Raw genomic sequence first — 13,058 nt, 5'->3', positions numbered from 1 at the left:
TCTGTTCAAAGGATAGGAGAGGCTATTCTTTCACAAAGTGGTTACATTGTAGGTAATGAACTGGAAGGGGTAGGACCTCTGGAAGGTGCACTTTATGCTCTTTCTGGAGTAATTTGTCCACCTTTGGTCCCCACCCTGCACTCAGCTCTGACCAGTGGCTACTAGAAGCTGTCAGCGTGAAACAGTGAGCATACCCTGGGAAATGACTTCAACTGGCCAGCTAAACCAGGTGAGGGTTGGTGAAGGGTCTAAAACCTCAGTAAGGTTGGGGCTTCCCCTGCATGTGAATACAGGCTCTGGCAGATTTAGTGGACAAGACCAATAGTGGGTCCAATAGTCAAGGTGGTGGTTTCTGCACATGCTGTAGACAGATGTGAGGGGCAGATGGCGCTTGTCAACCTGGGAAGGTGGCCCATCTAGAAGGAAAACTGATATTAAACCTCTGCTGCCCTGTAGGATATCTGTGGGAAAAGAAAAGGCTAAGGAGTAAACCCTCAAGAGTGGATTCCCTAAGATGGTTGGATGGCACCCTGAATGCCTCCTTCCAGCAACGCCTGCAGCCAAGCTCTGCTTTCCTTTGAACCACATCAGCAAGGGGTCTTGTAATGTCTAGGCAGCTCAGAACCTCCATACGCACTGCCCAGACTTGAGCCCCAAGGAGGTCACTTCAATGCTGCTAAAGCAGCCATTTGACTTCACCCCTGGAGGTGCATTCCATTGTCTCTCGAGACAGATGCCAACAACACAGAAGGGGAGAGAAATGGAAGAATAAACAGGCTAGAATATGCAACTGGCTTGGTTACAGAAAAGCAACCTTCTTGCATGCAGGTACCCTTCAGATTTTTGGACTACAGCTCCCATAATCTCTTAAGCATTGGCCATGATGAGAGCTGCAGTCCAGAACATCTGAAGGGTTGGGGAAGGTTGCAGTATAGCATTGGAGGCTAAGGTATTGTCAAAATATTAACTCTTCAGAGCAAAGAGGAACCATCCATTACCCTGGTGCTGCAGCAGATGACATCACTATCGCTCTAATAGTCCTGAAGCTGTACTCCCTTCTTAACTATACCACTTACAATGGCAAGAGGTAGCACTAGCAATTGGTGTCATGCCTGACAGATACCTTCCACTGGACAAACCCAGGTTCATCATAGGCTTTGACAGCTACTGAAGTTAATAGGGAGTTTCGACTAGAGCGGAAATCTTGCAGCCAGTAGTCTTCCTCTGCTGGGTTAAAAACCTCATCCCAGACACCCATACCGGTATCCAGTGGTAGTGGTGGGGTATTAGAAGCTAGGATCTGTTGCCCATACTCCAAGCAGCTCTGGAAAATATCACAATGCCTTACAACCCACTCTGTAAGCAAAACTTGTCACCCTGGAATACCCAATTACAATACATTCTCTTGAACCAAGAAAGAAGCAGTAATGACTAATATCGTTCCCTGCACCCCTAATTTCCTAGTGCCTGTTTTACATTATCTTTTCAAAATGGTTTACTTATTGATGCATCGTCTCATGTTTTTCTATAATTCATTAAAACAGGTTTACTGCTATTCTAACAAAAGGCCTCAAACCAGCTTAGTGGCACATAAATATGCAAATGACAGTAAGACAACAAAACTTCAACAGCAACAGATTCCCTGATATATTTTAATTCTTCCTGAAACCACAATGTGGGTCCTCCGAAAAAGGAGCTCCACAATTGTAAAGATGCACTGGTATGTTTTAAAAGTCAGCACCTGCTCTTATTTCTTGCAGTTGATTTGATTCATTTTGACAGCTTCTGAGATGTGTATACAATATTGAACTTTTTTAGGATTCAATAGTGCTGGCACAAAATAATATGCAAGCTTTTGAGTTTCCCAGAACTCTTGCAAGCCATATATTAAGCAAAGGTGGCGAAAGAACGATAGTGTGTGTTCTAGGGAACTTAAGCTTGCTCCCGATTTTGAAATACTACCTGTAATTTGATTAAATAGTGTAATAAACATGTTGCTACGCTCCAATCATTACACCTGTGATGACACATTTTAATTAAAATCAACAGAACTGAAGTACCTCTAACTGGCTTGCCACAGGTGCATGAACTGGAACTGCTCCGATGCCTGGAAACCAAGCAGCTGGCACTTAGGAATTTTACATATCTTGAGCCACATAAAAATATTGTGCCAGGAGATGGGACTATTGTAGAACATGCTCACAATTTGCGTGTAGTGAGGAATTTGTGTTTTGTTCTTCAGTTTCAGTCGAGCTAAGTCAAATACTATAAGTGATCTCGTGAAACAACTAGAAATGGGATGGGTAGCAGAAAACAGTGTGCTTTCTTTTTGTTGGTAGGGAGGGTAGGTCCAGCTCTTAGTGATGCTCCTAACCCTTTTAAAGTTCATTCAAACCAAAATTGTCATCTGCATAGCTTTTCTTGTCACTGCAACTGCATGTACATGAAAGGATAGCTTTGGGTGAAATCATTTTCTGAGCAGCTCTTAGAAATACAGGAGCCCTCTCAGCTTGGTAACCTCTTGCTACCCATTTAAAAGTCCAATTTTAATACTCTTTTTAATGTATCACAAGTAATAAAACAACAGCAAACACCAAGATGAAGTACTCATTACTATTTAGTTCAGCAAAAAGAGGCTGACATTTGACTTTGGGGGCAATACCAGCCTTATTGTATAATGCCAACTATAGTATGATAGTGCTAAATTTATAGAGTAACAGCCTGGTCATACGCTTATTTGTAATGCTTCATATTTTATACTGAGCTCTATATATGTACACACAAATGTTCTGGTCCTCTGTTGTTTGTTTCACATTTTACTTCTGTATAAGCAGACCAACATTTTGGCAACACAGCAGTTTTAATTTAGTTCCAACTGCTGGAATTGAACAGCAAGTTTATAGCAACTTGTTAGTTGTTAAACAAACATTCCACATTCTTCTCTCCAATTACTAATTCTGCCTAGATACCATTTCACTATTAGTGGAGATTCAGAAACTTCTGTGAGTGCAACTTTATTACCGTAACTTGAAATTTTGCCAAATTCAGCCTGCTAAAATGTAATAAATCAAGGTGAAGGCTGCTGAGCTGGCAGCATGTGCCCCAGTTCAGATCTGGAGATAAGCAGACAAAGCAAAGGAGCAGGAATAGCACACTGAGATTCCTGAAAAAGGCAGTTGACGGGCAAGCTGCTTTTTTAAAAAGCATCCTGAAAAACAGGGTTAATGCTCTAGACACCCATTCCTGACCTCTATTTGACAAACAAGCAATGACAATTATTTTGTTTGCAGAGAGGTTAGCATGCAAACATATCAAATCCTCTAAAGTAGTGGCTTTCAGATCTTCACAAAGCCCTGTCCAAACTCATCATGGAACCCGCAGAGCAGCAGGAGACTGGAAAAGGTTTACACCGAGTTTATGGAGGGTAGTAGCCATGCCTGTTGGGCATCATCACCAGAAATGAAAGTGCCCCCCAGACTTCTCCAATGGCTGCACAGACTAAAGATCAGCAACAGAAAACACGCAGTTTTTCCAAGTACATTTGTCACTACTGATCTCACTGGGAAATCCTAGGAATCGTGAGAACCCACTTTGAAAAATGCTTTTCTACACCAAAAGAAATCTGTGATAACAAAACAAATTGAAAAAGCAACTCCTGCCTTTTGTAGAAATAATGCAGTCACTTCAGTGGTCAGTATTCCAATCAGAAAAATGAAGGGCTGATAGCTTAAGCTAAACATACTACTTACAGGTGCTTCATTAAATGATGGTAAATTATTAATTGGAGCACATCTTATATCTTGCTCTCTTCAAAATAGTTTCCAAGTCTGATTCATAATTTGTTGAAATTCATGGTGGCCTTGAGAACCTCCTTTAATCTGGAAATATTCTTTATCTTAAATAAATTCTCCACTTCGAGAAGTTTGGCTAGTCAGATGTAGCAGGGAGAAAAATGGTGTACACACAAATAAGACAGTGACGTTAGCCAAGGGTTTTTGTAAAAAAAGAAGGTTGCGTTCATACTTGCCTTGGTAAATTTAAGCATATATCCCACTTCCTTTGTTTATAATACATGAAATTGACATGGAATTTAGTTTTACTTGACAAGTTTTTATACTTAAAAACACTAGCCTCAGCAGCTAGAGTCCATGGCTAAAGATTATACAGCATCAGCACAAGCAAAGCTCAAAGAAGAATAAGTTACAGCTTTTGGTTCCCACCATTTCTTCCCCAATTTGGAAATAAATCATGACAAATACTCCAGACTTTTCCTTCCTCCTTCAAAGAGTTCTTGTGAAACTTCAAGAGATTAGCATATCATAGGCCCGAGGTAAAGGATTTGTGCACTTTTTCATTGTTTTGATAATGGGAAGGGTACTGAAAACAAGCACACATTAAGATTATTATTTAGAATGGGGCTAAAGCTGACCGTGGCATTGGTCACCCAAAGGCTATAAATGAATTAATAAATTGAAGGGATGTGTATGTGTGTGTTGAGTTTAGGTACATAAATGGTTAAAAGTGCCATCTTTCCTTTTCCCTGATTAATGATTAGTTAAGGGTTAATTGTGCCATTGGCTTCAATAATAAGGAGCCAAGATAAATCATCTTTTTTTAAAGTCTTGAACTTTCACAAGTAATTCAACAACTGCAGCTCTAGAGAAATAACTTGTTTACATCTCTTATGTTTATAACAAAGCCTTTAAAGAAAATATACGTTACAGATTTTTAACTGCAAACAAAAATTCACATACAAATACAAAACTGCTTAGATCTTACACACAGATGTCTACATGGTCAAAGCTCTTCTAAATTGTAAAAAGAAAACTTGGATGCCTATTTCCCCCACCAGATAATCTCGTTGTGCTGAAGTGAGAGTGACTAACATACAGTAGGTGATCTATAATATGATCATGATATTCACACTACATATGAAAACTAGTAATTTAGACCCATATACTGCTTCTGAAGTGTTTTATCTATTTCAGCTACGCCGGTCAATTGTGACTGCTGATATTACCTAACCCCAGACTATTTACACAACTTAAATCCTGCTGAAAAGTCCTCAAGTGTTTTAGGTATTTGTCCAGGTAGATTAGGGAAATAAGAATTGACAGGAAACTCTATTGCTAAAAGAAATTAAGTCTCAACAGTGTTCCAGCAATACAAAATGTAAAACAGCTGGGGATAAAAGTGTAAAGTTATGTTGTACAGATTGCTTTAATAACAAAACTAAAGTGGATTAAAATGCTGTCTAAAAATCCAAGAGTGTCCCTTACTTAAAAATACAATATGAAGGTCTTCTAGCATTTAAAGTAAAGCTTTAAACCAAAATATGGATTAATGCTTCTAACGGTTGGTTTGTGTGTAGCTTTATTTTCCTCTTAAGGGATTATGGGAAATATTGAAAACAAAACTAAAGCAGGATAAAAGTACAATCATCATTTTGATAATGCCTTTTTCTGCTGATATTCTTTATCGGTCTCAAATTGACAAAGGAACATTAACAAGCACTGGTCAAGACTCATGATTAAGAAAACAATCAAAATACTGATTTACCTTTTTCCTAATATTTATACACATGTAAGACCGATGTCTAAGAGTGGAACAGGCCACAGAGAAATTACACAAAGTTTCTAAACAGGACTATAGAGCTAAACTACCACAGCCAGAAGTCTGAGTTTATGGATGTTTAAAATACTAAATGACTTTTTGCAGTAGTCTTTTCAGGTTCTATGCTGACCAGAAAGCCAGAGTCTATCAAACTCAATGTATAGCAAGTTACTCCCCTTCTATAAAAGTAGCCTTAAGGAGACAAGCAATCTATTACAAAGTAGGAGCTGGAATTCTTGAGCGCAGCAGCATTTAATTTAAATGGATTAAAGAGACAGTAACCTTTCCTCTGTCTTCATATAAGAATAGTTGTAAAAGAAAATTCTTAAAAAGGTACCACTTCCAATGTCTTTATTTTCCATAACCTTGTGAAATTAATTGCACGAAGCTACAAAATTAGCAAATGCTTTGAAATCTGTATACAAAACATAAATTACCTCTACTTTTAAACTCAGTTTTTTTTGTGCACCACCTAGAAACTTTTAAAAGTGGCACCCAAAATAGCCATACACCACTCTAAAAAAGGAAACTGTTCCTTTAATATCATACCCTCCCATTTCTCCCAACACTCAGATCTCAATACACAACTAGTCATCATGTTCACGGACATTTCCAAGGTGAGATTTCATGTTCCGTTCCCATAACTTCTGGTTGTCAGAAAACCCATGCTTTCCTTTGTTGAAAGAATTTGGTCCTGCTGAAGTTGGAGTATCCCTGTGATAACAGGAAAAAAAAAAGCATGTAGCCAACTTTATCAGTTTCATATTAATAGTTTAGAAGTCCAGGTGCACATGCTAACCTGCTAACATGCAGTAGGTACCTTCTTAAGTTTGCTGTTCAGAAAAAATTAACACCATCATATCTTTAATTGTGAGGCAATGAAAAATGCCTCTCTAGAACTACTCTCACACAATGGAAAAAATATAGCGCAGAAATATCTTCTATGCAGCTACAAAGCAGCAGTTAGTGACAATGCCCACAATACTGAACCTGGGAATACTATGCAGTGCACGTACACACACGCGCACACACTTTGAATATGTTGAATATTAAAACCCCAATATATTAATATTGCTTGTCTGCCTAGAGCTAGATGGACCATGACCTTAGAGTCAGTTTATAATAAAAGTTGTATCTGCATAATGAACAGTCACAGACTGTTTAGTGTGCTAAGATACTTTTTCCAGATTAGCTTCCATTAACTCTCAGGTTTTGGGTCATTGTGATTCAGAGATATTACATAACTTTCAAAAATATTGTACTGAAAGACATAACCTGAGCGGGGTGAAAAATGGGTATGAGACAAAAGAGACAAGACAGGATGGGATGAGAAGATCTCATATAGTTTTGGCCATAACAAGAAAAACTGAAAGGTTTTGAAATGTTGTTGTTGCAGAAAGCAAAACTACAAAAGCTTCTATGTAGAACATCTTTCTGTCACCCCACATTTTCCTAAAATAACAAGCAAGCGCAACTCTACCTTCCAATGTTCTTCATGCGCATTTTAGCTTCTGGTGGCATCTCTTCAGGTTCACTCTATTTTCAAAGAAAAGATGAACATAAGAAAATAGTTACAAATTTTAATCAGTAGGAGTAAAATTGTGGCATATAAAATAACGAACACATTACAAGCCACTTCTAAATTCATGTTTACACTTAATAACTTTATATTTACATTCAGAACAAAGCAGGCAGTTGCAGCTCTATATCTAGAGGGATCAGATCTCAGCCAGGGAGAAGTATGCACGTTTTTCTGACACATGCCCCCTTCCATGAACCCTTTTTTATTCTCAAATTAAAATTCAAGGTTCTATCACCAATACTGCCAAAGACAAAAACCAAAACAGATCCAAGTTCCCCACGCAAAGAACACATAGCATTTACATTTCTCTCATCTGCCTCCTGCCAGTTCTATTAAGAAGCAAAGATAACAGACTCAAATTCAAAACAAAATTAAAAAATTCCTTCCAGTAGCACCTTAAAGTCCAATTAAGTTAGTTCTTGGTACCAAGAACTAACTTAGTTGGTCTTTAAGGTGCTACTGGAAGGAATTTTTTTATTTTGTTTTGACTATGGCAGTCTCAACTTCAAGTCAGAGGGACGATTGGTTTCACACACCAGGGGGCAGTAGTAATGTGTTTTAGAAACACAGGAATAAAAAACCACTCCAAGTCTGAAAAAAGTGAAGACTGGAAAAATACTTTAGATTTGTACCGTATATCAGCCTTGTGCAGAAACGGGGAAAATGTGAACTGTCAAATTTTAAAGACAGCTTGGCAACAAAGAGTGATACCCAACTATGGTGCCTGCTGGCATAGCTGGCTTCTGCTCTCACAAATGGGCTTGCCCCTTCTCTTCTCTGCAAGGCCCCTGCTGTGTACCAAAATGTGTCCCCTCCAGAGCAAACAGGAGGTGGGGCAGGGCTTCAAGAAGAAGGGGAAATCACTTACACAATATTGGACCTCATGCCAAAGTGTTTAAATTATTTGAAATTCAAATTTCAAAGGGCATTTACAGATTTCAGATTTTAGCAGAATATCATGTGTTTGTTGTATTGGACTAGTAGTATACGATACTTTCTCTTTCCTGTACCCATACTTGTCCTGGTCAGAGAACACCATACTTCTCTATTCTAAGAAAATAGATTTACTTACATCTTCATCTTCGTTGAAGATTGCTGCTACAGAAAGCGTTTTTGGAGCTAGGGTTGGAGTAGGCTCTTTAGGTTTCTGAAAGAGAACAAAGACAGCTCTTGTTTTTTATCCTGTGTTGTGAGGGTTTTTTGTTTTGTTATACGTATTTGTGGTTCTTGTGGTATTTCCCAAATCTACCTGGAAATCCCCATTAGCCACTGAAAGGTGGAATAGTTTAGAAAACAGCAATAAGCCCCTTCAGTTCTTTAGATGCTTGTCAATGGATATTTGTACCTTTAACGAAGGCCCATGCATTATATTTATTGATATAAAAATATATTAGTGTAGCTATCTTTTACCAGTGTAGCTAAACAATACCACCAGTATTTTGCTATGTACTCAGTACTGCATAACACCTAAGTCAGAACAAAAATCACCAACTTCAAAAGAATTTTTTCAAGCAAACACCACACCCACCAATAGCTTCCAGAATTTCATTCCCTTGCAGCAGTGTATTATTATAAATGTTTATGGATCAATTAATATTGAAATAAACAGCTTTATTATTTTTTATGCTTAACTAGCATCCTACCCCAAAAAACACCTTTATACAACTTTATAATTCACAAGAAATTGTGAATAGGTGTATGTCAATCTGAACTTTTTCTACAATTTATTACTGTTGATCATGGCATGCATAAGAAGGTTAGCATAACTTCATCTCAAATGTGTCCTGGAAAGCATTAGGAGACATACAGCGCTCCTAATTCCTTGTGTAAAGATCATATGTAATCTAATGAAAATATCATTAAGCAAATAAGCAAAATAGGAAATAGACAGGAAACTAGGATAAATTCATTAGCACATTAGATGGATTGGAATTATAGGAAATGCTTATCTCAAAGCCCACCTTCCTCCTCCATTAGAATTCATTGCCTAAAATTAATACAAAACACCTAGATTTTCTATTGTTAGTTAGCTTTTGAAGCCCCAACCAAGAACTTACTCAGCGTTCTTAAAGAGCCAACACATGCTCCAATTGTGTATACCTGGAGAGGCATAATCTACCCTGCTTCCATTTCTTGACTTGCTACTAGTGTGGGTTCTGTGGCAAAATTGCCACACTCACTTTCTGTAGATTTTTGAGACTAGTTAGGAATTCTTTCACTCTTTAGATTAAAGTGTGTCGGTATTGTAGGATTTGCTGCCTGTATATCTATTCTGTCACCTTCATTTCATATAATAAACCAAGCTTTCTTTAATCCTTTTGTGTAAGAACTTCCTTTGGGCATAAGATTAAGTGTAGACACATAGTCATAACAGATGTACACCATAACTCTAGCAAAAGATCCTAAAACTCTTGGCAGTGTGTGTATGAATGCATGTGCATGCTGGACATGCATGTGGGTTCAGATACATAGTTTGTAACAGTTACAATATTTTAAATGTTTATTGATCAATGAATAATGAAATAAAAAGCTTTAATTTGTTTTTTTACTACTTAACTAGCATGCTACCACAAAAAAGACACTGCAACTTTATAATTCACAATAAAACATTCCAATAACGTACATTTGCTCCAAGCTTGATGGATATTGCAGGTGGTTTCTTTGCAACCTGTGTGCCAATGGCAAACCCAAACTTGGACATTTTGGCAGGAGCAGGCTTTGTGTCGGGGTCGTCAGATTCTTCATCAGTTGCCGGCTTCTCCACACTGTGACTCGAACTTTCCCCTCCATTACTGGAAGAAACAGTCTTAGTTTTCACAGGTTTTTCTGCCTCTTCTTCAGGTCCTGGTGAAGTCGAAACAACTTACCAAGATGAGCTATTTTTACTGAGTGGACTGATGGGAGCAGCAACCTCATAAAGCACTGTTATGCAGAGGAGACTTTTGCACTTACAGTGTCAGCACCTCCACAACTGTTTATACAGAGCACACTGTAAGAACATAGACATATAGTGAAGGGAGCTCCAATCACGTGACTAATGCAGAACAAAATTCTTCAGTTATACAAAAAGAAATCAAAATAAGCCTTTAAAGCCACAGGGCACCACTATTACTACTGCCAAGGGCAATTCAGATCAAGGTACAGCAAGTTATTAAAGCACACGTCTTGATTGAATAATTTTAGAGGTCTTGCTTTGAACAGCCCCCATTTATACTCATTACTGTATCCATCTTAGATTATAGTTATAACATTGATATTTAAAGAACAAATGCTTACATCACAATAAAGTTCTTAAGGTGGAATCTAATTGGTGTATTTGCACTCATGGAACAGCTTTTGATCTAGCAGATCACAGATGCCTCTGCTAAGGAACAACAGTGTCCATTGTTTCTCCCTACAACAGTGCCCAGAAAAACTGGACACAGAGAATTGGGAGTCCTGCTGAATAGCAAGGAAGGTGGTACAGGAAGAAATCAGCAAGAAATGCCTCCCCTCTAATTTGCACAGGCATCTGCTGGAACAAAAGCCCTTCGGCAAGTGCAAAGGCACTAACTGAATTCCATCCTTTGACTTTAAGAAGTTCAGTGAAAAAAGCTTGACATCTTTTAAGAATATAGCACTTGTATTTATATAGCACTTTGTGGGTTCAAAGAAGGAAATCAGGATTAAAAATATGTGAGCACCATAAAAAGTCTAAAATGACACATGACTTAAGTTTTGATGCTGAGGGCAGGGAAAAAGAAGAGAAAATGGCTGCAGTCCTTGACAAATTCACAAACAGTGTGCAACTGTACTCAAATTACAGGGATTGTTACTCAAATTAGAGAACTGTTTAGGATAAAAAGCAGAGCTGACATTACAACCAGTGTCTTTGACACTGTTCTGCCTCATACAGCTAATTTTTCAAGAAAAAATAAGGTACAAACAGCCCTGTACCTTTTCAAACATGTATACGCCATTTTCAGACCCAGAAGATGGCAGAAGGGGGCTTATAAGCACTCCGGCAACACAAGCAATGTCCAGGAATGGGGCCCCTGCACAAATCGGGAGTTGCCTGTATTCAATAAGGGTTTTGACCATGCATTATATTTGAATACTACTGTGTTAAGTTGTTTTAACCAGCAAAAAAAGGGAAGTCTGTCCATCTCTTATTATTCAATTCATTCATTATACTTAGTTAATCCCAAAATGTTACCTGGCCTAGTCTACAGTGGGAATTGTGTAATACTGCGGGTGGGTAGCACCAATATTATATCTCTTCATGTGCACTGGCTAACTTTATACAGATTAACAGGGCACCTTCCTACATTCTTAGAAAAGGATTATACAAATTCATGGAAGGTTATGAATGCTACTAGCCACAATGGCTATGTTCTTCCACAACACTTGGAAGCAATATTCCTCTGAATATCAGTTGCTGGGAATTGCAGGTGGTCAGAGCACTGTTGCATTCAGATCCTGCTTACAGTCTTCTCATAAGCATCTGGATAGTCATTGAGAGACTAGGATACTGGACTAGATAGGCCTTTGGACTGATCCAGAAGGGCTCTTTTATGTTCTTAAGACATTAAAAGTTATAACGATACATAGAGAAGATGGTTTTTAACACCTGCTTAACACTGTTCTGTCTCCCCAGGCATTTTTCAGAACATTGATATCAGCTGTATGCAAACTTGCCTCTGTTCATTGCGTAATTTTACTGGATTCATTTTTATTTTATGGTACACTCCTCTGACATTTTAAAAAAAAATATGAAAGTCAATAAACAACCTTAAAAATACTGAAAGGTTGCATCCAAGCCATTTGTTAGTTATTAAACTAGCAAGCAGCATTCGTCCTTTCAAATATAATGGACACGTCCACTTCTATTACTGGAAAAGTATATGTGAAAAGTAGATATGAAAGCTGTAATGCCAAATTGAGAATATGGGCATATGGTTGAACACATTTAGTTGGAAACGTAACTTTTATTCCTAAAAATTGCCATGGCGAAGTTTCAGAAGGAAGCAATTACTGTAGCATTATCCCTGTAAGGGAATAGTGTGTGTTTGTAGTCAAACCCTGCACATGTCCAGCTACACGAAAGCCCCTGAGTCCAGTGTGGCGTCTATAGAGGACCTTGGGCCAATGTTGCGCTAAGTTTTGAAGGGACTGGGATTATTTACACGGGCGCCCATGTGCTTTACGAAACAGCTGCACTTCAGCAGCGCAATGTTTCAGGCCAAGCAGCTCTTTGAAATCCTTGCCCTGCCACAGGGCGTGATACACTGTCTATTAGGCACTACGACGTCTTCCACGAGGGGTTCCCACTCCCGCCCAGCCACAGGGACGGGGAAGAAGCGGAATTATGAAGGATACAGAAAGCCGAGGCACCGGGAAATGCAGCATTCAGGCAGCCCGGGGGGAGGGGATTTTGGTGAGTCTGCAGAACGACCTTCAGCCACGGAAGCCACGGGGCGTCAGAAGCCGCGCGGAAGACTAGGCTGCGACTTGGCTCCCGTCAGAGGCAGCGAACTCGCCTCCGGTAAGCAGCCAAATCTCTCAAGGGCTCTTGAGGGAAGAAGGTGCTACCTGGAGCCCGCCGCCGCTCCCCCCTCCGAAACCAGCCCTCGACCCTCTCCCGCCCAAACCCAGCCCCAAGCGGCCCCCCAAAACATTCCCGACCAGAGCCTCGCATAGCAACGCAGCGTGTTTACCTCCGTCAAGAAGCGGCCGCTTCAGCTTCACGTCGCCTCCTTTGCCGTCCGCCATTTTGCCCCACCTCCTCCTCCCCGCGGCTGCGTCCACGGACTATGCGCAGCGGCGCCGCTCAAGCCCGCCCACGCCTCGCGCCGTCAGCGGGAGCAGAGAAGCGGCGGCCAGA

The 13,058-nt window shown here is 39.5% G+C and overlaps 1 protein-coding gene across 1 annotated transcript; it reads right to left on the bottom strand.

Annotated features, from left to right (window-relative positions):
- Positions 1-4,089: 4,089 nt before the first annotated feature.
- PCNP (PEST proteolytic signal containing nuclear protein) lies at positions 4,090-13,048 on the bottom strand. The gene is made up of 5 exons (XM_079974461.1): positions 12,892-13,048; positions 9,819-10,039; positions 8,268-8,342; positions 7,094-7,149; positions 4,090-6,327 (listed from the first exon to the last, which is right to left on the bottom strand). Exons 1-5 carry the CDS (start codon positions 12,944-12,946, stop codon positions 6,201-6,203), a joined length of 534 nt encoding a protein of 177 aa, XP_079830587.1. The 5' UTR covers positions 12,947-13,048; the 3' UTR covers positions 4,090-6,200.
- Between the last annotated feature and the right edge of the window lie 10 nt (positions 13,049-13,058).

This window comes from Podarcis cretensis (assembly GCF_951804945.1).
Source record: "Podarcis cretensis genome assembly, chromosome: 4".
Classification (NCBI taxonomy): Eukaryota; Metazoa; Chordata; class Lepidosauria; order Squamata; family Lacertidae; genus Podarcis; species Podarcis cretensis.
This window is presented reverse-complemented; position numbering and strand designations above follow the sequence as displayed.

What these genes read in the sequence shown, in the direction of transcription:
- PCNP (XM_079974461.1), bottom strand. Translation starts at nt 12,946, where the DNA reads ATGGCGGACGGCAAAGGAGGCGACGTGAAGCTGAAGCGGCCGCTTCTT. An exon ending in GCGGCCGCTTCTTGACGGAG is followed by an intron (nt 10,040 to 12,891) that starts GTAAACACGCTG and finishes CGACTTCACCAG; the next exon opens with GACCTGAAGAAGAGGCAGAA. An exon ending in TCTTCAACGAAGATGAAGAT is followed by an intron (nt 7,150 to 8,267) that starts GTAAGTAAATCT and finishes CTTTGAAAATAG; the next exon opens with AGTGAACCTGAAGAGATGCC.